The sequence below is a fragment of the Trichosurus vulpecula genome, chromosome 4, assembly GCF_011100635.1.
Source record: "Trichosurus vulpecula isolate mTriVul1 chromosome 4, mTriVul1.pri, whole genome shotgun sequence".
Classification (NCBI taxonomy): Eukaryota; Metazoa; Chordata; class Mammalia; order Diprotodontia; family Phalangeridae; genus Trichosurus; species Trichosurus vulpecula.
The window spans coordinates 392,815,651-392,838,710 of record NC_050576.1 but is presented as its reverse complement, the minus strand read 5'-3'; the positions used below and the strand labels follow the sequence as shown (position 1 = coordinate 392,838,710).

At 39.5% G+C, this 23,060-nt stretch overlaps 1 protein-coding gene across 2 annotated transcripts in view; it reads left to right on the top strand.

Moving 5' to 3' along the window:
• The window catches only part of RASA3 (RAS p21 protein activator 3), a 298,273-nt gene that overhangs the window by 212,094 nt on the left and 63,119 nt on the right, over positions 1 to 23,060 (top strand). For both annotated transcript variants that reach the window (XM_036756651.1, XM_036756650.1), the window contains exons 6-8: positions 8,137 to 8,217; positions 8,614 to 8,686; positions 19,504 to 19,580. In XM_036756651.1, coding sequence (XP_036612546.1) covers positions 8,137 to 8,217; positions 8,614 to 8,686; positions 19,504 to 19,580 — 231 coding nt within the window. The remainder of the gene's footprint in view (positions 1 to 8,136; positions 8,218 to 8,613; positions 8,687 to 19,503; positions 19,581 to 23,060) is intronic.

The window sequence follows — 23,060 nt, the reverse complement described above, 5'->3', positions numbered from 1 at the left end:
TTCTTTCCCTGCCCCTGAATAGAAGAAAATGTCATTCATATTACTACAGGGACACATGGATCACTCATTGAATAACATGCCTAAAGACTGCCCTTCTCCCCTCCTTTTGTTTCTTTTTTGAATATTTTTGGATTGAACTGACTGCAGTCTTTGAATAAAAAGCCATTTTGTCTCCGCTTTTGATTTTGGAAGAGCAAGCAGTTTCTTAGCATCCTCATCAGAATTCTGATAATGCCACACACCATGTTCACTATTGCTCCCAGTGTCTAGGGAAGTGGTTTGAGAGGTAGCAGTATAGGGAGAAGGGGCCAAGGCAGAACTGCTGGCAGATTTTCCTTCAAAAGTTGGAATAAGGGGTAAGGATTACAAAAAATTAGGGTTTTTTTGTTTTGTTTACTGACAAACCTTACCTTCCTCTTACTATTCCTAACTTTATACTGCTCATAGTTTAGCAGTATATTCATTTGTACTTGTTTTTATGTCATATTTGTAAATATTCTCATGTCTTAGAATTGCAATTAAAATTAGAATGTAAGATCCTCAAGGACAGAGACCATGTCATATTTCTTTCTTAAATCTTATTGTATCTTCTATCTTATTGTAGCATAATTTTCACCTTAAATAGGGTGATGAGTATAAATGAACAAACTGACAAGTTGGGGTTGCTTAAATTAAGGGATTTCCAAGGTTTTTTATAATTGCCAATAATAAAATCTTCATGCTGCTGTTTCATAGGTCAATAATTTTCTGCCTTTTTTTTTTTTTTTTGCAAAAGGGGACATTAAGTCTCAGAGAAGCTAAAGTAATTCTCTGGGATTACACAGCAAACCCATCATCAGTGATTCTTGTACATTAATGCTATGTTTTTTGTTTTTGTTTTTCTCTCTCTTGATTTTCTCAGGGTCATTATTTTGTTTTAAGCCCATCCTTTCCATTGTTCAATTCAATTTAATAACATTTATTAAATGCCTACTATATGCCAGGTACTGTCCTAGGCACTAGGGACACAAAAAGAAGACAAAAACAGTCCCTGCCCTCAAGGAGCTTACAATCTAATGGGGGAAACAACATGCAAATACATAGGATAAATAGGAAATAATTAAAAGAGGAAAGGGCCTGGAATTAGGAGGGGTTGGGGAAGGCTTCATGTAGAAGGTAGAATTTTAGTTGGGATTTAAAGGAAGCCAGTGAGGTCAGTAGTTAGAGTTGAGGAGGGAGAACATTCCAGGATTGGGAGAATGGCCAAAGGAAATGCCTGGAACCAAGAGATAGAGTGTCCAGCTCATGGAAGAGCCTAAAGACCAGAGTCACTGGATCAAAAAAGTAAAGGTGTAAGAAGACTGGGAATGTAGGAGGAACCTAGGTCATAAAGGACTTTGAATACCAAAAGAAGCATTTTGTATTTGCTTCCTCAGACAATAGGGAGCTATTGGAGTTTATTGAGTAGGGGGAAGGGGTGACATGATCAGACCTTCATTTTAGGAAATCACTTTGGTGGCTGAATGGAGGGTAGATTGGAACAAGGAGAGAGGAGGCATTCAGAACCCCTGCAGGCTATTGCAATAGTCCAGGCGTGAGTTGATGATATCCAGGCATATATTAGAATGGTGGCAGTGTGTAACAACAATGTGGCTTGCCGCTACTGTGGCTGTGTAAGACCAACAACACCAGCACACAGAAGAGCTTCTAGCACAGATTCTTTGATCTGCTTTTCTAAGGAAAGCAACCTTAAAGGGTTAATAATCTCACTTTAATCAAACATACATATATTATTCAGGGGGAAAAGCCAGTACCCTGAACTTAAGAGCAAATACAAATAGAAATTACAAACAGAAAATATCACCAGATCAAATAACACAAACCAGTAACCAGGCTTCTAGCTTTCTGTCCACATCTCAGTACATAGTTACCAGGGAAACACCAACATCTGGATTCTCAAGCTGGGGTGGGGCTCTTAATAAAGGCTGCCCAGAGTCTCATCTAGTCAAATCACAGGTCACTCTTCCAGTGAGTGAGAGCCCCAAACAAAATGCTAACCTCTGAGTTTATATACCCTTCTTAGGGCCAGAAGTCTTCACATCTAATCAGCAAAAGGGTGTGGGCCTGGGCCTTTAGGACCTAGCAAGACTGAATCAAAGGCACTTGATTACTTTAGCATTCTAAAAGAGAAAACAGTAAAAAAATAAAAAGTCCCTTCCTAATTACCATACATGTCAGAGGAGAGAAGGGGGCATATTCAAGAGATGTTGCAAACTGCTTAGATATGAAGGGTGAAAGATACTCAAAGATCCTAGATTGTGAGCCTTGGAGACTGGAAGGGCGGTAGGAGAGGGGAGGGTTCAAGGGGAAAGGTAATGAGTTCTGTTTGGGACATATTGAGTTCAAGATATCTGCTGAACATCCAATTTGAGATGTCTGAAAGATCTTTAGACTGAGCTCTTAACTCATCATGGGTATTAAAGAACAGAGATTGTAAAAGATAAGAAGATTACTTTGGGAATAAAATACGGACTCTTCTGTTTGGGATTTAAAACTGCCTTCAATATGGCTCCAATACAGCTTTTTGGAATGATTTCATATTGCTCCCAGTCACTTCCAAGTTCTAGTCCAACTGGCCCCCTTGCTGGTCCTCACCATGACGGTCCATCTCTGCTCTCCTTTTATATACTCCATCTCCACCACCCCTCTTCATGCCTGGAATGTTTTCTCTCAACTCCACCCAATGGGGTCCCTAGCTCCATTCAAGACTAAGCTAAAGTTCCACTTCTTCAGGCCTTTCCTGATCCCCTCTGTGATTAGGATCTCCATCCCTTCTCTTTCAAATTGTTTTGTATTTACTTGATCCATTAATTTTTTTTGTATGGATATATGTGTTTAATATATATTTCTAGAGGGCAGGAAGTGTTCTTGTCTTTCTCTTTTTCTACCTGGTGCTCAGCACGATGTGCTCGGCACATAGTAGGTGTTTTATGAATGTTCATTGAATAGGAGGATTGGGTTTTAAAAAAGGAAATCTGTTTCTTTAAAAAGGAGAGAAAGAGAAAAATTTCATATTCATGTTTAATGTAAAACCTGGCTTCTGAGGGATCAGTTTTTATGAGCTATGGAAAATGTGATCTCTGGTATCAAACATTTGAGATAAGGATTTAACCCAGTAAGCTCTGGAGCATCTGATAAGTCACATATTCCAAACTGTATTTCCCAGAACTATATGTTCATTTCAACTGCTTCAGGTGGAGAAGTCTTTTCTCTCCATACATGTTGCTCTCCTAGTCACCTTGGCAAAGCATGCGTTCTCCACTTGGTTCATATAAGGCTTTACTTTCTCACGTGACAGACTTAGCTTTAAATTTAAGATCTTTCAGGCTACCAAAGATATATCTGTTGAAGGTCATTCCAAATGGCAGTTCCTTTAAGTGGAGTCTCTTCCCACCAGATTGTTAGGGTTTCAATGTGCTGTAGTCAGGACCTCTTCCTTGGGAGGTTCAAGACCCGAGACTCATTTCTGGGGAGTTTGGTATGAAGCAGGTCATACTTTATGCTTCTTCCCTACTCCCCCACTTGCCCTTTCCCCACCACTAGCTACCCACATTATTATATATCTGAAGTAAATGTCTGGTGACCTAAAAGGAGAAATAAAGTCACAAAAGGAGCCTAAGGAGCACCCGTGGGAGGTGGATTTGTTGTTATTTTTCATGTGTTTCGGTCATGTCTGACTCTTCATGACCCCATTTGCAGTTTTCTTGGCAAAGACACTGGAGTGGTTTGTCATTTCCTTCTCCAGATCATTTTACAGATAAGGAAACAGAGGCAAACAGGGTTAAGTGACTTGCCCAGGGTCACACAGCTAGTAAGAGTCTTCCTGACTCCAGGCCCGGGACTCTATCCACTGCACCACCTGTCAATCTTATCATTTTTGCCTGGGTGATAGTAAAGGAGATTGATAGGACTGACTGTACTGTTCTTCTAGTTTTACTTTTTAAGCCATCTTTCACACAGCTGTCTCCTCATCTCCTCACCCTTACACCCCCAAAAAAGCAAAAAGAAAAACCTTTTCCTATGGCACAGGTCTGACTACGCTACTTTCTCACTAGAAAAACATTCAGTGGCTCCCTGTTGCCTATAGGATAAAATAAAAACTCCTTATCCTGATATTTAAGGGCCTCCACAATCTGATTCCAGTCTATTTTTCCACTCTTATAAGTCATAGAACCATAGCTCTAAAAGCAGAAGAAACTTTAAAGTCCACCTAGGAAAACTCCTTCTTTTTACAGATAAAGAAACTGAGTCACAGGGAAGGCAAGTGATATGCCCAAGATCACAAGGTAGCAAGTGGATTGACTCTAGAGTTCTTTACCAATCTGTCTCTTTCAATTGTTCCCTTAATGAACTCTATTTTCCATCCAAACCAGACTATTAGAGGTTGCCCTCCCTATCTTATCTGACATTTCCCTGCCTCTGTGATTTTTGTCTAAATCACATGTCCCATGAATGGAATCCTTTCCCACCTCATAACTCTGTTGGTTGAAAGTCTCTTCTTTAAAATGTCCATCTCAGATCCACCTATTTACCCTAGGAAGCTCTCCCTGATCCTCTCATGCAAAAAACGATCTCCATCAGTTTTTTTTTTTTTTTCTGGATCACTTTATCCAGATTTCTCTTTTCCCTTTCTCACATTCTGCCTTATGTTTGTATATATGTGATATCTCTCCTGTTAGACTATAAGTTCCTTGAGAGCAGCCACTGTGCCTTTCTTCATCTTTCTGTCTCCGATGTTTGGCACATAATAGGTGCTAGTAAAGGTTGGTTGAATTGGATTTATTTTATTTAGACATAAGTATTTCTCATTTGACATTCTAGAGTTTAGAACTAAGACTTTAGCGATGATCTTATCTGACTTCTTCATTTTACAGGAGAGACAAACAATTCCCAGAGAGATTAAAAAGCTTATTCAGGGTCCCTATTTACTACAAAAATACTAAATAGAGCCAAGACTTGAATCTCCTTTCCCTGAATCCAAATCCACTGCTATTTTTCTCCTCCTTAATTCGTTGCCAGGAGTACAGGAGTTCAGGGTATTTTCCCAGATCATAGGGCTCTAGGGATGCTCTGACTATGTCTGTCCCACTCCCAGTGGGATTAGTTATTAAATTTCAGTGCTCTCATTTCCAGAAATAGATCTTGAGAAGCTACTCAGTATATTTGATATGTAAGAGGAGTAGGTTCTCGAACCTTGATGGGAAGCACTTCCTTCCTTAGATGGAAAGCAGAAGAAGCAGAGGTGACATGAAAAACCCAGACCTGAGTTTGAATTTAGACTCTATCATGTCTTAGCTATGTGATTCTGGGTAAGTCCCTGAGTCTCAGACCTGGGCTCTATAATATTGGAAAATTTGAAATAGGTACTTGGTAAGCCTTAAAGTACCATAATAATGTAAATTATTATCTATTAACTCAGGGAAAAGTTTGTTGCCTGCCTAGCTTTCTCAGTATTGAAACAATGGCCTACCATCCTTTTCCTTCTTTAGAAATATATTATTAAATGTCTTTTTCAGAGAAGAGAGCCCCCAGACTAAGGCTACCATCATGGTTGCCTTGGATATCAATGAAGTGAGATTTGAACTGAGGGTTGATATTGATGAGTTGGAAGGGTACTCAGAGAGCATTTGGTGCAATATATATATAATACTTGATCCAGATACTTCCACAACATATCTATAAGTTGTACCTACACTTCCACAACGTATCTATAAGTCGTACCTACACTTCCACAACGTATCTATAAGTCGTACCTACACTTCCACAACGTATCCATAAGTCGTACCTACACTTCCACAACGTATCCATAAGTCGTACCTACACTTCCACAACGTATCCATAAGTTGTACCTATACTTCCACAACGTATCCATAGGTTGTACCTATACTTCTACAACGTATCTATAGGTTGTACCTATATTTCTATAACGTATCTATAAGTTGTACCTATACTTCCACAACATATTTATAAGTTGTACCTATACTTCTATAACTGGGCCTGCTTTCAGGCCCAGTACTCTATCCACTGCACCACCTATCTGCCTCCAAAGCTAGAGAAGTTTTCTTCTGAAGTATCTTTTCTTACTCCATGCTCCCATCTATCTAGTATTTCCTCACTAGAGCATCCCACCATACTCCTTAAAAAACTTTTCTCCTCACTGAAATGTTCTGAAATTGGTAAATCATTCCATCTCTTGTTCTCTGAAGTATCACTTACAAACTCTATAATGAAATCCATGTTGATGACTGCTAAAATTCAGTTATCCTTCACGCCCAGGTAAGACAATTGCATTTTTGGTATAGGTTCTTTTGGAGACCATACCTTAAAAGAGGTAACTTCAAGGGCAAGTATCTCAGACAACCTAGCAAGAGGCAGGAAACTACTTTGGGCAAATTTTGGTGAGGCAGATGAAATTTGGGGCAGTTTTCAAAACATGCCTTAGCTGCTCAATTACACATTAGGGCTGAATCTCTTGGGTGGGGGTGGGCGGTCTCAGAAGGCTTCCAATTCGCTGTGCCTTTTGGCTCAGTCTAGAAGGGAAACAGTTCTATTCTTGTGCAAAATCTTTGATATCTTCCAGTCCGTGTTTTTGTTTTATTCTCTTTTCAAATGCAAGAAGAATTATCACAGGGTGATAATTAAAATATGCAAGTAACCCTTTGAGGATATTTGGGGCTTTATTTTCACTAGTTGGACACTTTAATGTATCTGTAATTTTCATCAATGGGAAAAACTTTCTTCATTGATGAAGATCACGAATGAGATTCTTATCATAAAATCCCAAAGAGAAAAATCCAGAGAGAAAAAACCCCTCCACGGTTTTGTTTTTGATGTATTTTTTTTGTTTGTTTGTCTTTTAGAATTTTACGGGTAAGGAGGGAAGTTTAGAGGAAAGGAACAAGCATCAATTAAGCACTTACTATGTTGATTAAATTACATAATTTTATTATATTTTAATCTGGTTGGGAATGACTCTAGAGTTCTGCCTTTGACAGGAATTATACAGTATTTTTTTTTTTGCCGGTATATGTGAGGGGTAGGATTTGAACCTAATGCCTCCTGGTTTTGAGGCCAGCTCTTTATACATATATTACACCAACCTACCTTTTTGTAGTTACAAAGCAAAACACAAGGTAACTTCATATAGGGAGGCATGTGGGATGGGAGAAAGAGGGAGGCAGTCAGCAGAGTCCTCATGTAGCAGGAGGTACTTGTGCTGATCTTTGAAGTTCTAAGAAGTGGAAATAAGAAGGGAGAACATTCCAGGTGTAGAGTACAGCCTATGCAAAGGTACAGAGTCTGGAGACTGAATGTCATTCAGTTGGATAACAATCACTAAGTTGATTTTAAATAGAAATATAACTGATTACCAGTTTTTCTTATTCTCAGAGGAAAGCTACTCTGGTAGGGAGGTGAAAAACCTTCAATGATAGACCAAAGTACAGAGTGTTTTGATAAACAAGATTAGTGACTATAGACTATTTCTGAGGTATTGAGTGTGGGGAGGGGGTGGGCAGGACGAGAAGGAGGTTAAAGAGAGGAAAATATAATAAAAATCCCAAGCCAGGAAGAAGACTGTCTTCTATAGTAATACTGCCAGGGCATCCTTGTACCATGCCACTATATATAGGAAAGCATATTAAGTCTGATAAATCAGCTCGCGGTGTCTGACTTTCTTTCCCCTGTGGTTTGTGTTCTCTAGAATAAGATCCATGCCTACTCACCCTCTGGAAGACATCCTTCCTCTCTTACCAAAATGTTTTGCAATTCTTGGCTGATCCAGGCATTCTTGCTCATGTTTGACCTCCAGGAAGAAACAGTCATAGCAGAGAGAGTCATAGATTATCTGACTGGACTGAGACCTTCTCTCTCTCCACATGCCTCTGCCCTAGAACTGGTAACGAGGCTTGGAAGGAGTTCAGAGACCCTTATTTCCTAACTTGCATGTTCCCCCTTCCTATGGTATGAAAAATACCTGAACCCAACCAAAGAAAGGGAGATTGATCAAACTTTGCCACAGGAAGCCTTCACACGAGCTTTATCTGAGCCTTGTTTCCTTGTCCTAATTATCTTTTCCCCCCTTCCTTCTTTTTTCAGAGTTCTAGAGTGCCAGGGTCTCCCGATAGTGAACGGACAGTGCGACCCTTATGCCACGGTTACTTTAGCAGGACCATACAGGCAAGTGTCATTCAGAAAGTCTGCCTCTGAGGGATCTGATTTGGTTGAACTGGTGCAGGTAATTTGATGGGTATAACCTAGTCCTGTGTTATAATGATGAATGGCTTCGAGGTGGGACATACAATTTTGCATTTCCTTTGTTCTTTGATTTCTTTAAAATTGCACTTTTAAAAAATCTTTATATTCTTCACATCAAGTATTATTTTTGGCTCACTAAAAGTTCCTAATTTGCATACCATCTGGAGTTAACAGAGAAATAGAAATATTTATAAGATAAATAAAGACATGGAACTACTTGTGCATTTAATAGCTCAGCACAAAGCCTGGGAGGTTTTTGTTTAACAGTGTTGTTACTTCTCAACCCTCTTTACTTTCTTTTTTTTTTTTTTGTTACAGATCAGAAGCAAAAAAGACTAAAGTGAAAAAGAAGACCAACAATCCCCATTTTGATGAAGTGTTTTATTTTGAGGTTGGTATTTTAGTGGAATGGGTGCTAAGTTGAAATGCAATATGCAAGTGACTTTGGCGAAGCGTCTAGGTCTGAGCTAGGCCAAATGCCTCCCTCCCAGCGAAGGTTCCTTTAATGCCCTGGTATAGAATCCAACCACCAGTCAAGTCCTCCTGTTGCCCCTTTGGAGCATAGAAGTGGTCCTGGGTTTTCAAAGGTGATGCCAGGAATGCATGAGTCTCAATGAGTCCTGCTGAGTTGGACAGGCTTCCGCAGCAGGCTATGTTTGTCATCTGAGGACTGACTAGCTTAGCTAAGTTGGGAAAGAGCCATCACCACCAAAAAGCTGGCCACAAGGGGATGAATTTGCTCAGCAGCAGCACCTTGTGTAGCTGTCTATTCAATACCAGGGAAGCAGCATTAGTGAAAGGGATACCTATGCCTATGAAATTATATATTAATATATTCCTTAAGGTGAAAAATAGAATCAGGCTTCCAAGGATTTCACTTGTTATCTGTCAAGACAGCAGGATGTCATTTTCGCAGGTGAGAAGGACTCATCAAATTCTCCAAAGTGCCCTTGCCTTCTCCTGCCTTTCTTTTTTCCTAGAGAGATCATAGCTTTGCTCGCTTCCTGCCCCAATCAAGTTTAGAGTTGAGTGCTGATAAATGAACATCTCTAGACTCAGGGTGAGGGGGCTAGTTTTTTTGTTTGGGGTTTTTTTGTTTGTTTGTTTTCGGTGCTCAACCTAGTTGCCCCTGGTCAGTTGTGGGAGGATTTTTGTCACGGGAAATAAATAGATGAGATTTTGAAGGGAGAAGGGGAAACCATTCAAATTCAGAGATTCTGTCAATCTACCAGAATGCCCAAATGTAAAGAGCAGAAATTTGCAAGGTGTAAAATGCTCAGGTTATTTATTAAGAGGAAAGCAAATATATATGTCTAGACATATTTTAAGAAATCACATTGAATGTGTATTTACAAATATATATATGATGTACGTACGTACATACATATATATATATATATATATATATATATATATATATATATATACACATATATCCACATTATGTGTCAAGGTAACAACTTGAAGGACAATTTAGAAATAAATGCTTATCCTTTGTCCAAAGAAGTAAATATGATAGTACTTTATATTTGTATGTGGTTTGACTTATTTTTTTTCCCAAAAGAGGTTTTGTTGTTGTTTAGTAATATTTTTAGTTGTGTCCAACTCTTCCTGACCCATTTGGTATTTTCTTGGCTAAGGTGCTGGAGTAGTTTGCCATTTCCTTCTCTAGCTCATTTTATAAGTGAGATGACCAAGGCAAACAGGGTTAAGTGACTTGCCCAGGTTCACACAGCTAGTAAGTGTCTGAGGCTGGATTTGAACTCACAAAGAGGAGTCTTCCTGACTCTAGGCCTGGCATTCTCTCCACTGTACCACCTAGCTGCTTCCACAAAGAAAAAAATTGTCTAATATTGTGTTGTTGAGTCATTTCCTTTATATCTGACTCACCATGACCCCATCTGGGGTTTTCTTGCCAAAGATACTGGAGTGGTTTACCATTTCTTTCTCCTAGCTCATTTTACAGAAAAGAAACTGAGGCAAACAGGGTGAAGTGACTTGCCCAGGGCCACACAGTAGAAGAAAAAAACACTGAGGGCCAGTGAAGTTAAACTCACTCATCTGGGATACACAAAGAAGAGTCTTCCTGACTGTAGGCCTGGCCTTCTCTCCACTGTACCACCTAGATACTTCCACAAAAAAAAATAATAGTCTAATATTTTGTTATTGAGTCATTTCAGTTATATCTGACGCACCATGACCCCCATTTGGGGTTTTCTTGGCAAAGATACTGGAGTGGTTTACCATTTCCTTCTCTAGCTCATTTAACAGAAAAGAAACTGAGGCAAACAGGGTGAAGTGACTTACAGTAAGTGTCTGAGGCTGGATTTGAACTCATGCCTTCCTGACTCCAGAACCAGTGCTCTACCCACTGCCTAACCTAGCTGCCCAATAAAAGAGCTTTAATGCATCATACCATTTCACCATTTTGATAGCTCTGTGATCATCCTCAGTTTCCTCGTCTATAAAATACAATAATAATAACCACTCACTTCTCAGGATTGTTGTGAGAATCCAATGGGGGTAATTTGTTCAGTGCATTGTAAACCCTAAAGAGCTATGTAAATGTCAGCTATTATTAGTACTATCATGTCCCTGCTAGAGTTACTTCCACCTCTAATAATGATCATAGCCCATCTACTCTACCTCATCTTTGAGACTCCTATTTATAAACTCTGTAAATTTTCCATCAGGGTTTGTTTAATGTGCCTGGGGCTTTTTTTCTAGATTTCCTGACATTACATAGATAGCTACAGAGTTCCCAGGCCCCCCATTCATTTTCCCTCACTCTTACTCCATGACTGGACCATCTTTTTTTTTTCCAGGCACACATCTCAGTAATTCTTCCTCTCCTACATACTTCTTGATTCATAATATGCCTCAGCATGCTCATGACTGCTGTATTCCTGCTCATTGCCCTTTTGGTGGCTTTTAACTTTCATCTTTTGAAGGCTGTGGTGTTAGAACAGGTAGCCATCCAACACTACTAACTTTGACGTTATAGTCCTGGATGGGCTATTTGAGAAAGTAGAGATTGTCATGGGGGGAGAAAAACACTGAAAAACAGAAATTACAGAAGTATCCAGACCAAGTATCCAAGAAAAGTTTTTGTTGGCAGCAAAACAGTTTTGAGGATGTAGAAGGATCGTGTCTCAGGGCATGTGAAAGAGGTGAGGATACCAAAGGCTTAGAAAAAAATCCCAGACCTAATTACCAAAAATAGGCAACTGACAGACTACCAATAACTACCAATCATGTGTCTACATTTCTGTCTCTACAAAATTTTCTGAGAATAACCTACATATAAACGGAGGATAGTCTGGACAAAGGCTTTAAGAATAGAACAAGCAGTTTTTTTCAAATGACATTTTACAACAGACCACATCTTTAAAGCCTCACAATTTAGTGAAAGGCATGAGTACAAAAGCCTCTTTTAGAGAAAGAGCCACTGGGTCTGGAGTTAGGGGTCTCAGGTTCAAATCCCTCCTCTGATGCTTGCATTGAGCAAGTCATTTAAACTCCCTGGACTTCAATTTCTTCATCTATATAAAAGGAGAATTAGACTGGATAGCCTCTGAGGACCCTCCCAGCTCAACATCTCTGATCCTATCAGCTTATTATTTGTTGGCTATTTAAAAAACATTTGATTTGGTAAAGCAGAGGCGTCCAACTTGCTGCCCACTGGCCACAAGTGGCTGGGAAACCTCCCTAGTACAGCCAAACCAGATTAAAATGTAATTGGGATATAGTTAACAACATAAATAAATGTTTAATGCAACATAGATAATGTTAATTCTAAGTGAATATGTGGCCTGTGGGATTTAACGCCACAGAGATAGAGGAAACACCATTATAAAGGCTTTCCTCTAACATGGGACCTGTTGTGCATAAGTCAGAATCCTACAAATTTTTGGAAGAGATGAAATAGAGATAGTCTTGTTCAGTGACCTGCTGATTAATAATATCAAGGCAAAAAAAAAAAAACCACAAACAAGCAGTATTTACTACTGTTATGGAAGATTAACAACACAAAGTCCAAATGGAAGCAGGATTCGTAGTACATGGAAAGTTCTTCCACATGCCTCCAGAACTGATCCCTGGGACATTTCAGACCTTCTGTATATATGAATTCCTTAACCATGTGAAAGGATTTGGCCTAATTGGCCAGAGAGTTAGTGGATGAAAATGTCTTTTGTCTAGACCATGATAAACAGTTGGAGAGGCAACCCATAAATCTGGTCCTTCAGTGACATGTCTTGGGACAAACACTACCGACAGACGACGATCTGGATCCAGCGTTAATAGGAGGTAGACGGTAGGCGTTACCTTTGGGAAATTGAACACTGCTACTAATGACCCCCCCCCCACCTTCCCCAAGCATCTTTATTAAGCTGAAGGCCCACCTAGCACATTGGATGTCAAACTCATGGGAAAATATGAAGACAAACAGGATGAGACAAGGATAGATAGGTTCTTATCTGCGTTGTTGGAAAGAATGTTCAAATCGATTAGCTCATGGATCCACATTTGAGATTTTTGTTTGTTTTTAAATCACCATCATTTCCCTTCCCCTTCCCGACAGACCATCCCTTGTGTCAAAGAAAAGGGAAGGGGAAGGGAAAAATCATTTATATAGCGCCTACTGTGTGCCAGGTCCTGCGCTAAGCGCTCTACAGATATTAGCCCATCTCATCCTTAAAACAGCCCTGGGAGGCAGGTGCGGTTATTATCTCCATTTCACAGATGAGGAAACTGAGGCAAGCCGAGTTTAAATAACTTGCCCAGTTTTACCATTTCCTCCTCCCCATTTTATAGATGAGAAACTTAAGCAAATAGGGGTTAATGGACTGGTCCGGGTCGACACAACTAGTAAGGCTGGATTTGAACTCAGGTTTTTCTGACTCCAGGCCCAGTGCTCTATCCATTCCACCCACTTAATTCCCTCCGGAGAAAAGATGTTCAGGAAATTCAATAAATACATCAATGGTGTTTGACAGGCTATGCCATGTTGCATATCTGCATGCCCTCCACCTCTACGAAGACAGGAAGAAGGGTGTATTTTCTTCTCTAGAGGCTCACATTTTTAGCATCGGTCTTCTTCCAGTAATGCTGTATGCCTACGAGTCCCATGCATATGTGTTTAAATCTATATACATTATCCCAAGGCTTGAAACAGTTTACTAGATTTTCATTTCATTATATTCTTCCAGCTCATCCCCAGTGCCTAGCCCAGTGCCTTCTACATAATAAGAGCCTAATATTATTGAATTAAATTAAGTTTATAAGTTCTAAGAAGTAAGGGGCCATTTTGGGGGCTGGTGAATACAATTCATTGCAGACCAGTGCTGGTTGGTGTACTAGCTGTTGGGAAATCCTGCTCTAGATAACCAATCTAGATGATTTTGGTCAAAAGCCTTAAAAAAAAAAAGAATTATCTCATTTCACTGATTCTGTTTTTCCACAACCACCAGACAATTCCCTGGCTCTCTGTTTCATATTACAGTATAGCTCTGACCAGTGAATAGACCATCGGGGTAAAGGGCAAAAAAACCTGGTCATCTGAGTATGACTAAAATGGCCCCATCCTTTGTGGCCTCTAGTCTAATAGCATACATTCCTCCCTTGTTATCACTTCTTGTTGTCTGCTTTGGGTCTTAGCTAAAAAAAAAATCATATCTCTAACAAAGGGGGTCTGTCAAGATGACTATTTAGGCCCCACCCAGCTCTTTTTTAAAAAAATGGAGGAAGAGCCTGAGAGATCAAAGTGATTAGACCCCCCTCCCCTATTCCCACCCCCGCAAAAAATAAACAACTAAGAGGCAATGAGCTTGAGGGAAAACAAAACCACATTTCATTTTGCCTTTTATAGGCAGCCTTATGTGAGGATGAAATAGGAGTGGAGAGAAATGGAAACTTGATGCTCACCAGGACAGTCACTTCCAGGGCTGAAACTAGAACAGTCCTAGGAAATTCCAATCTGTGATAGATCCAGCTAGTTCTATGTTCATGGTGCCACTGGGTTGGGAGAAAGGTACTCATCTCTCTTACTGAGGTTGTATGGGGGTTGGGGTGGGGGGGGCCCGCAGCACGGTGCCTGGTACGACGTAATAAGAAGAATGCTGGATTGGGAGTTAAGAGGACCTTGTGACCTTGGACACACAATTTAATTTATCTGACTCTCAGTAAAATGAGGAGATCTGAAAAAAATGAACTTAAGGTCTCATCAGGATCTAATAATAAGAATAATAGTACAGTGGCTTTATGTATATATCTGAGACGTGTATATCTGTGAGACGAGTGGTTTAATTGTCACTCCATTTTACAGCAGCAAAGTTAAGTGACTTGTCCAGGATCACACAGCCGGCATTTGAAACAGGATTCATACTCAGCTCTTCCTGACTCTGAGGCCAGCACTCTATCTACTAGGCAATCTAGTAGTCTTAAAGTCTGGACACATAGGCAAAAATGCTTATTTTCAAGAAATGAAATTAATGAAATTTTCAACAACATTTTATTTAATTGCAATATTAACGAATAACATCTTCAATATGATTTCCATCATTTGTGATACAAAGGTTGATGTGCTTTGCAAGATTCACATGAACTCGATGCAATAACTCCACACTGCCGTCAATTGTGCTATGTGTCCAGACTTTAGGGACACCCTGTACAATCTATGATTCTATGGTGCTAATCCCTGAGCCTGTTGGGGGAAAGGGGCATTACTTCCTCATTTGCTCAATCTTAGTTACTGCTTCATGCCACTAATAGTAGGCATAACTCCTACGGAGCTTCACCTGTGTCAGAGGCCACACTTGCCACACCCTCCACCTGGTCCTGATCTTACAGACAGATGGCCCTGGTGACAAATGAAAGGGGGAGGGAAAATGTGGTTAAAAAAGAAAAAATACAAGCATGGCTATTCACCTCCCCTGAAACATCTAAATGACTATAAACTTCACAGAGCCCACCGCAGCCACACTTTCAGTGCTATTATTTATTAGGAGGGTATTTACCTAGGCTCAGCTTTGGAGCTTTTCTTCAAGCCTTAAAGCATCCTTGAGAGGCAGACTAGTGCTAGCTGTAATCTACAAATCAGAAAATTAAGGCTCAGAGATCAAAACCCAAAATTACATAGCTGTTTAGATGGAGTCAAGGTTAGAACCCTGAGCCTAAAGTTTTCAACCTACTATTAGCCCACTGGGCACCTCCTAGAGCTGAAGAGACGGAGGTGGAGGGAGGAAGGAGTCAGGGGCAGAGAACTGTAAGTAAAAATATACATCAAGTAGATTGATAGGAAAAAAACTCATTTGTAACCAGCTCTCTACCGTAGAAGGCCATTTTGATCAAAATTTAAGCCATCTCAAAGCCTAGGTTGTATCCTTAACATAGTCTCTCTGAAAATACCTCATAGAGTGCCTTGCAATATAATAGATCAGGGCTATCCAACCTTAGGTTTTGATTGAAACAATAGACAATGTATTTTGATTCGCCGTTTTAGTGAGAGCTCTGCGGTAGCTCAACTTCATTTACCAAAGCATTTATGTAAATTTCTATGCTTGTAGGCGGGCCGTGTAAATCGTACTATGGGCCACATGTGGCCTGTGGGCCGCATTTTGGACAGCCCTGTAATAGGTGATTAATACATATTTGTTAAATTGGAAGGAAACACACTCACAGGCATACTTTGAAAAATAATTATATTATTATATGTAATTATTACACACACATGTAATTATTACATATACATGTAATATACATATATGTATGTATGTGTATTTACTGTGAATTTTAAGAACCTTTTTCTTGTAATTAAAACAAGAACTATTTTGTTCATTTTTGCGATAACTGCTATCGTCTTCTTGGTCACTTATGCATGACCATATAAATGACCATAAATTATACTTGTGTTTTTCTACAAAGCAGCTTAGTGGGCAAATGTATTCTATACGTAAATCAACATAGGTCACTGAGCATCAATCTTAGGATGCTTGTTAATATTTGTGTTATGATTTTCATTGTTAATAAAATCTACCAAGTGTCAGCTGTGTGTAGTACATGGAGCTGGGTAGACCCCTTGGGGAGGTAGATACAAGGCTACCAAAGATACCTTCCTGTACCTCATGGAGCTTATAGTCTAGTTGGAGAATATGACACACCCGCTCAGGTAATCTACAAAATGATGCATAAGATTAGGTGAGGTACCAGAAAAGTGTCTTGCGGAGTCTAAGAGAGGGAAAGGGATTAACAACTGGAGGAATTAGGGAAGGTTTATTAAACGAAATGGCATTTGAATTGAGCTTTAAAGGGAGTAGGAATGTTGCTGCTGTTATTTGCACAACGAATATTTTGTGGATGGTGGCATCCAGCATTTGTCTAAATAAATCCTGGAGGCATGTTGAGCTGGGTGGAGGGAAAGGTGTGTGAGGAAATGTATTCCAAACTATCAGAATTAAGTCATTTCACAGTACCTCAACAGGAGGCTCTAATAATTTTTCTTATACCGAGTACCCAAGAATCATTTAAAATGTCAAGAAAGAAAATATGATGTTCATTTCTAAAATTTTCTTTATTTGTTCTGACTCCAAAGAGATGGATTTGCTTCCATTCTAATTAATGTACGAAAGAAGACTGTTAATGCAAATAAAATTCCTAAGTACTATTCTTATGTCAAGGTTAGGGATTTTGTTTTTACATCTATATTTAGAGGCAGGATGAAGTACCCAGTGGCTTCAGACACCCTTTCCATTACATTGGTATTTTATTTTATCAGCCTGGGTTGTGGCTATCTCATGGGTGGGGTACATGATTCCTCTGTGTTACACTGGTTTAAAAAAAAAAAGGAAACTTGAGAAAGTAGTATTTCTTCCTTCTAACACAATAAACTCATCCAGAGAACTCTCTTCAATTAAAAACATATAGGCTTCTTTCGTCTGTTAACTCCAGGTTTTTATAGAAGAGCTTATATTTTTCCCCTTTCTTTTGTTGAATGCAAGTTACTGAATTGACACTAATAACTTTTTAAAAATATTTAACAGACAAAGAAGCAGTTATTTTAGTCATTCTACAAGAATTTATTAAGTGTCTGTCATGTGCCAGGCTCTGTGGTCATCACTGGAAATTCCAAGACAAAAATGAAATTGTTCTCGATCTTGAGAGGTTTACATTCTTTTGGCAGAAAGCAACAACAGTAATAGCCAACACTTAGATAACACGTTAAGGTTTGCCTAACACTTTGCAGGTGGGGGCTTGTTTGACTGAACATGAACATAGAGGAGCAAATGCGAAACGTAGATGATGGAGGAAGTATTTATTCAGCACTTGTTTTCCTTGTTGTTGTTGTTTGGACCTGTCTGACTCTTTGTGACCCCATTTGGGATTTTCTTGGCAAAGATCCTAGAGTGGTTTGCCATTTCTTCTTCCAGCTCATTTTACAAAAGAGAAAACTGAAGCAAACTGGGTTAAGTGACTTGTCCAAGGTCACACATGTAGTAAGTGTCCGAGACCATATTTGAACTCAAGAAGATGAGTCTTCCTGACTTCAGGCCTGGTGCTCTATCATCTGTCCTACTTGTGTCAATAATGTAGTGCTAAGCCCTGGGAATACAAAGGAAAGCAAAAAAAAAAAAAAAAGACAGTCCCTACCCTCAAAGAGCTTATGTTTATAATGAAAGAAGATGACACCAAGAAGAGCTGGAAGGGGTGGTGCCAGCAGGTGGAAAAGTTGGGAGAGTCAGCAGTGGAGCCAGCAGGAAAGTAAGCACAGATGGTTTGGGCACTTCCTGAACTGATGGTCCTGGACTGGAACTCACTCAGGACTCCCACAGAAGTGGTTACAGGCAATAATTTTAGCAACTGCAAAAGAGATCTATGTAGTTGGTAACATTTGAGTACATTTAACATCCAGTTGCTGAAAAAAGAAATTAGGCAACTAGGTGGAACAGTGGATAGAGCATTGGGTTTGGAATCAGGAAGACTAATCTTCAGAAGTTCAAATCTGGCCTCAGACACTTAGTAGCTGTGTGACCCTGGGCAAGTCACTTCACCCTGTTTACCACAGTTCCTCATCTATAAAACAAACAGGAGAAAGAAATGGCAAACTACTCCCTGTATCTTTGCCAAGAAAACCCCAAATGGGGTCACAAAGTTTTGGATATGACCGAAAAATGAGTGAACATCATGGTTTGTTGAAAAGTAACCCAAAGCTGGCTTCCTGCTTAGGGATTGTGACTTGCTGGCTTTGAGTACACAGAACTAGAATCTCTCCATAATCTACTCATTTTCTTTTTTTTTTTTTTGGTTAATTTATTTATTTTCAGTTTTCAACATTCACTTCCATAAGTTTTAAATTTTCTCCCCCTCCCTCCTCTCTCCCTCCCTAAGACAGCATACAATCTGATATGGGCTCTACACCTCATTTTCTTTTCTTGGCAGAGCCTCCTAATCATTTCTCTAAGTCCTGCCCACTTATCCCTCACCCCCAGTCACTAGAAGACTCACCAAGGGACCGAGTGACTCTGAGATATAGCCGCAGGGATCACATCCCTTTCCCTCCAGCCCTCACTGACACATAAGGAGTGAAGTCCCGAAGAATAGTTTGATTAAGTTCACCTTCTCAGAAATCACCCAAGATGGTGATATAAATCAGTAAGCTACTTGAGGGCGAGTACTTTTTTTTGTGTGTTTGTCTTTTTTTAAACATCATCCCTTCTCAGTGACTCCTCTCATGTAGCAAATTAGTACAAGCAAGCACCTAGTCTGGCACTTTGTAGATGCTTCTTCAGTTGAATTCATTTGAAAATTAAGGGTAGAAACCAAGTCTTCAATACCCAGGCCGATGTCTTAGAGACCACAATGTTTTTTAAATGAATGGTTGGCCAAGAGTTTTTAACCATTTATGTATCATTGCCCTTTGGCAATCTGGTGAAGCCTATGGACCCTTTCTTAGAATAGTATTTTTAAATGCACAAAATAAAATACATAGATTCCAAAAGAAACTAAAGATATTGAAATATAGTTATTAGTTTAAAAAAATGGATGGGCCCCAAATTGAGGATCCTTGAAGTGCTATTATGGTAGAATTTTCCTTTGTGTCATGATAGCTTGGATGAGTTTTTCTATGAATACATGTAAGAGACCTTATATAAGAGCTTGGTTTTTCCTTTTTGGAGTGGTGTTTCAAAATGTTTTTCTCATCTATTCCATCAGGTGACCAGACCCTGCAGCTACAGCAAGAAGTCCCATTTTGACTTTGAAGAAGAGGATGTTGACAAACTTGAAATTAGGTAATTAAGAAAATGAATGTTTTCTACTTGACAATTTAGGATGGGTGTTTCTCATGTGCTTTGGGGGATAAGCAAATGTGTATTTAGATTCTCTTGATAATTTAAACTCTAGGAAATGTGCGGCTGAAGTCTAAGAATTTAAAACTCATGAGAATTCCCAAAATTAGGATGAAGAGAAAAGGAATTCTAGTTATTTACTAATTGGCAACCAAGAAAATAGTTCAGTATGTTAGTCAGACTAGTGGACTTAAACTCAGAAGACTTCCTCCAAGTCGCGACTCTTCCCCTGACTAGTTGTGTGACCTTGGGCAAATCAGTCAACATATCTCAGGCTCAGTTTTCTTATCTGGATACTGGAGATAAAGATACTTTCTTGGTTGCTCGGCATTGTTGTTCTGAGGCTCAAATGAGATAGCAGCTTGAATAAAGTGTTTCCCAGCTGTAAAGTGCAGAGAAGTTTTTGTTGTCATTAGAATCAACTTTAAATTATAACATTTTAATATTTCCGGTGTATTATAACATTATAATCAACTATCCTGAGGTCTAAGCTAAAAGATCTATGTAACCTCAGGTCTACTTTATCTACTCGAAATATGAGATTTGTAGGGAAAGGCATTGTGGGTCAGTGAAGTGAGATAAACTTATAAGACCTTCATAGTACAATCCATGGTTTTCATAGTCTACACTCTTTAGGGTCTTAAGCGAACGCTTAATTATGTTATTGTTTGTTTTTGTTTTTACTTCCAAATATAGCAGGGACATATGGTTGTACTTTTGACATATCCCCCTTCTCTCTGCTTGCCTCTCCAGTTACCCCAACACACACACACACACACACACACGCACGCACGCACGCACGCACGCATGCACGCATGCACACGCGCGCATTCCTTTGGCTACTAACTGATTGGACTTCATGGTTCTGAAAAATCTCCTATTGTGTTTGCCAGATTATTCCTTTTAATAAGCTCTTGACTGCTGAGTGACAACTGGCCTGAGAGAAGGCAGCCTAGCTAAGATGAAGTATGGATGGTAAATGGTCTTGACTGGGTGGAGGGAATGGGCCGAGGAAGGGCCAGTTGTCCTGTGTCCCTTATGAGACTCATACTTGAGTCTTTCTATACTGTACTATTTATGGAATAACTGAGACACTCCCAACCTTCAAGCCAGAAAGGGCTTCCTTCTCTAAGGGCTTCTCTTCCCATATGGAAAATGTTAAGCATCATTCCCTGTTGAAATTATTTTGTCCACATAGCCTATATTTAACTTCTCTTGTTCCCTTCAAGCATGTTGTCATAGAAACAGGGTCTTTGTTAGGCATTCACCTATAGCTACGTTTTCTTTGTGATCTCCTTTCTGTGGCATCCTGATACTCTCAGTGGCAGCCACAGGGAAATGCAGGTGAAGATTAACATCACGTGTGGTCCAGCAAAGACAAGGAAGTTGGATATTTAAGCAAGGAGCCATTTTTCATAGCCACATTCCAAATATTCAGACAGTAGTCAATGTGATTCTTCACCACCCCCCTCCAAGAATTCCTCCCATTCCCACCTCCCACCAAACCCGACCTGTTCAGATCTCAATTTGTAGAATTACTAGTGAAAAGACACTCATATTACACTTCCTGCTTTGTGAAAATGTGCCAACTTTCCTCTCCTCTTAAGGAAAACAGGCTGGAATTCCCACTCACATTTCCATCAGACTCTTGTTTCCTATGCTAGTTTTTCACTGTAGAGATTTATACTTTTTACTTCCTATTATAAACTGCCTTGTGTAAACACACTGGGAACTCTCGATGCTATGCCACCAAGGAGTAGTGTTAATTAGCATGTAGCAATGTTATGAAAGCATATTTTTTGTTGCTGTTAGTCATTTCAGTCGTGTCTGACTCTTTATGACCCCATTTGGGTTTTTCTAGGCAAAGTTACTAGAGAGGTTTTCCATTTCCTTCTCCAGCTCATTTTACAGATGAGGAAACTGAGGCAAACAGGGTTAAGGGACTTGCCCAGAGTCACACAGCTAGGAAGTGTCTGAGGCTGGATTTGAACTCAGAAAGATGAATCTCTCTGACTCCAGGCCTGGTACTTTATCTACTGCATCACCTGGCTACCTCAAAAGCATATACAGTCAGTCTGCTTTAATAACCTAAACAGTGAAAAAAAAGATACATTTAATTTTTAAATGTTAATTTTATTTAAATTTTGTTGTTCATTTGGATGAAATGAGTGGCTGGAATAGTTCCCCATCACTGGAAGGTATTCACTTAGAGGGTAACATGATCATTTGTGGAGGAATTTTGTCAGAGAAGATTTATGCAGTAGGCAGTGTTCTGAACTTTATGGCCACTTCTAACTCTAAGATTCTGACTCTAAAGTCAGATGTCCTGGGTTCAAATCCCACTTGATGTTTGCCAGCAATGTGACCTCGAACAAATCACCTAACCTCATTTTTTTATTTTTAAAGGGAGGGGTAATTGAACATGAGGGCCTCTAATTTTAGGATCATTTGAAATTTTATGCTGCCAGAGTCACAAACAATAATCTCTTGTTATTTATGGTAAGATGGTTGCATCTGGTACCATCTTCAGAAATTTTCACTGAAAATCATATTTGTCTCCTTAACAAGGAGCACATGCTCTAGTTTATTCAAAGTGAGACCCTTTTAAACATTCCTCAGCATGATTTGGGTGAAATTGGGCATCTTTCCTTTTAGAAGGTAAGATTTCCAGACGAACCATATTCACATTAGTAATACAAATTACATTCAGGAAAGAAGTTCCTCTATTGTTTCTCACACCAACACATAATAGCTTACAAGTCTCAGAAAAGAAAAAAAAGAAGCTAGTGGAGAGATTTATGAGACAGTCAGGGAAAGCTTTGACACTAATAAAATCAAGGAAAACAGATTGAAGGCTAATTCTGAGATTGTACAAAATGTTCTCTGACTGTCTTTTTCCCTTCCCCTCTGACACTTCCTCTTCCTACCATAGAAGCAGGCGATTTTTGTTTTTATGCCTTTCTCTTTACGGCTGAATCCTTAGGGAAAGAAGGTATCTATTCTAAAGACATATCCTGGTTTGATCATATATTTTACATTTGCCTAGTTTGAGCTTTAATTTTCAGCACCTCAGAATTGTGCAACTGGAGGCTGTCCTCTTGAATGTTCCAGAAGAAGGCTGTACATAATGACAGGTTCTCATTAAAATTGCCGTGTGGTACCAGATGTTCCTTCAGCCTGCAACTTCCCTTTTTTCTTGTAGAAAGAGGACCATGTTCTTTGTTGGGGGGGGGAGGGGGGAGGACAGAGTGAAGGGTGCATTAAAGACTGAAGTCATTATTTTTTTTAAGCAGGCAAACAAAAACAACAGCTTGATATTTTCCTTAAAGGAGGAGAAGGAGAGAAGAAAGGAGGGAGTCAGAGGAAGAAACAGAGGGAGAGATGTGGGGACAGCAGAAAGAACAGAGGGGTAGAGGGAGAGAA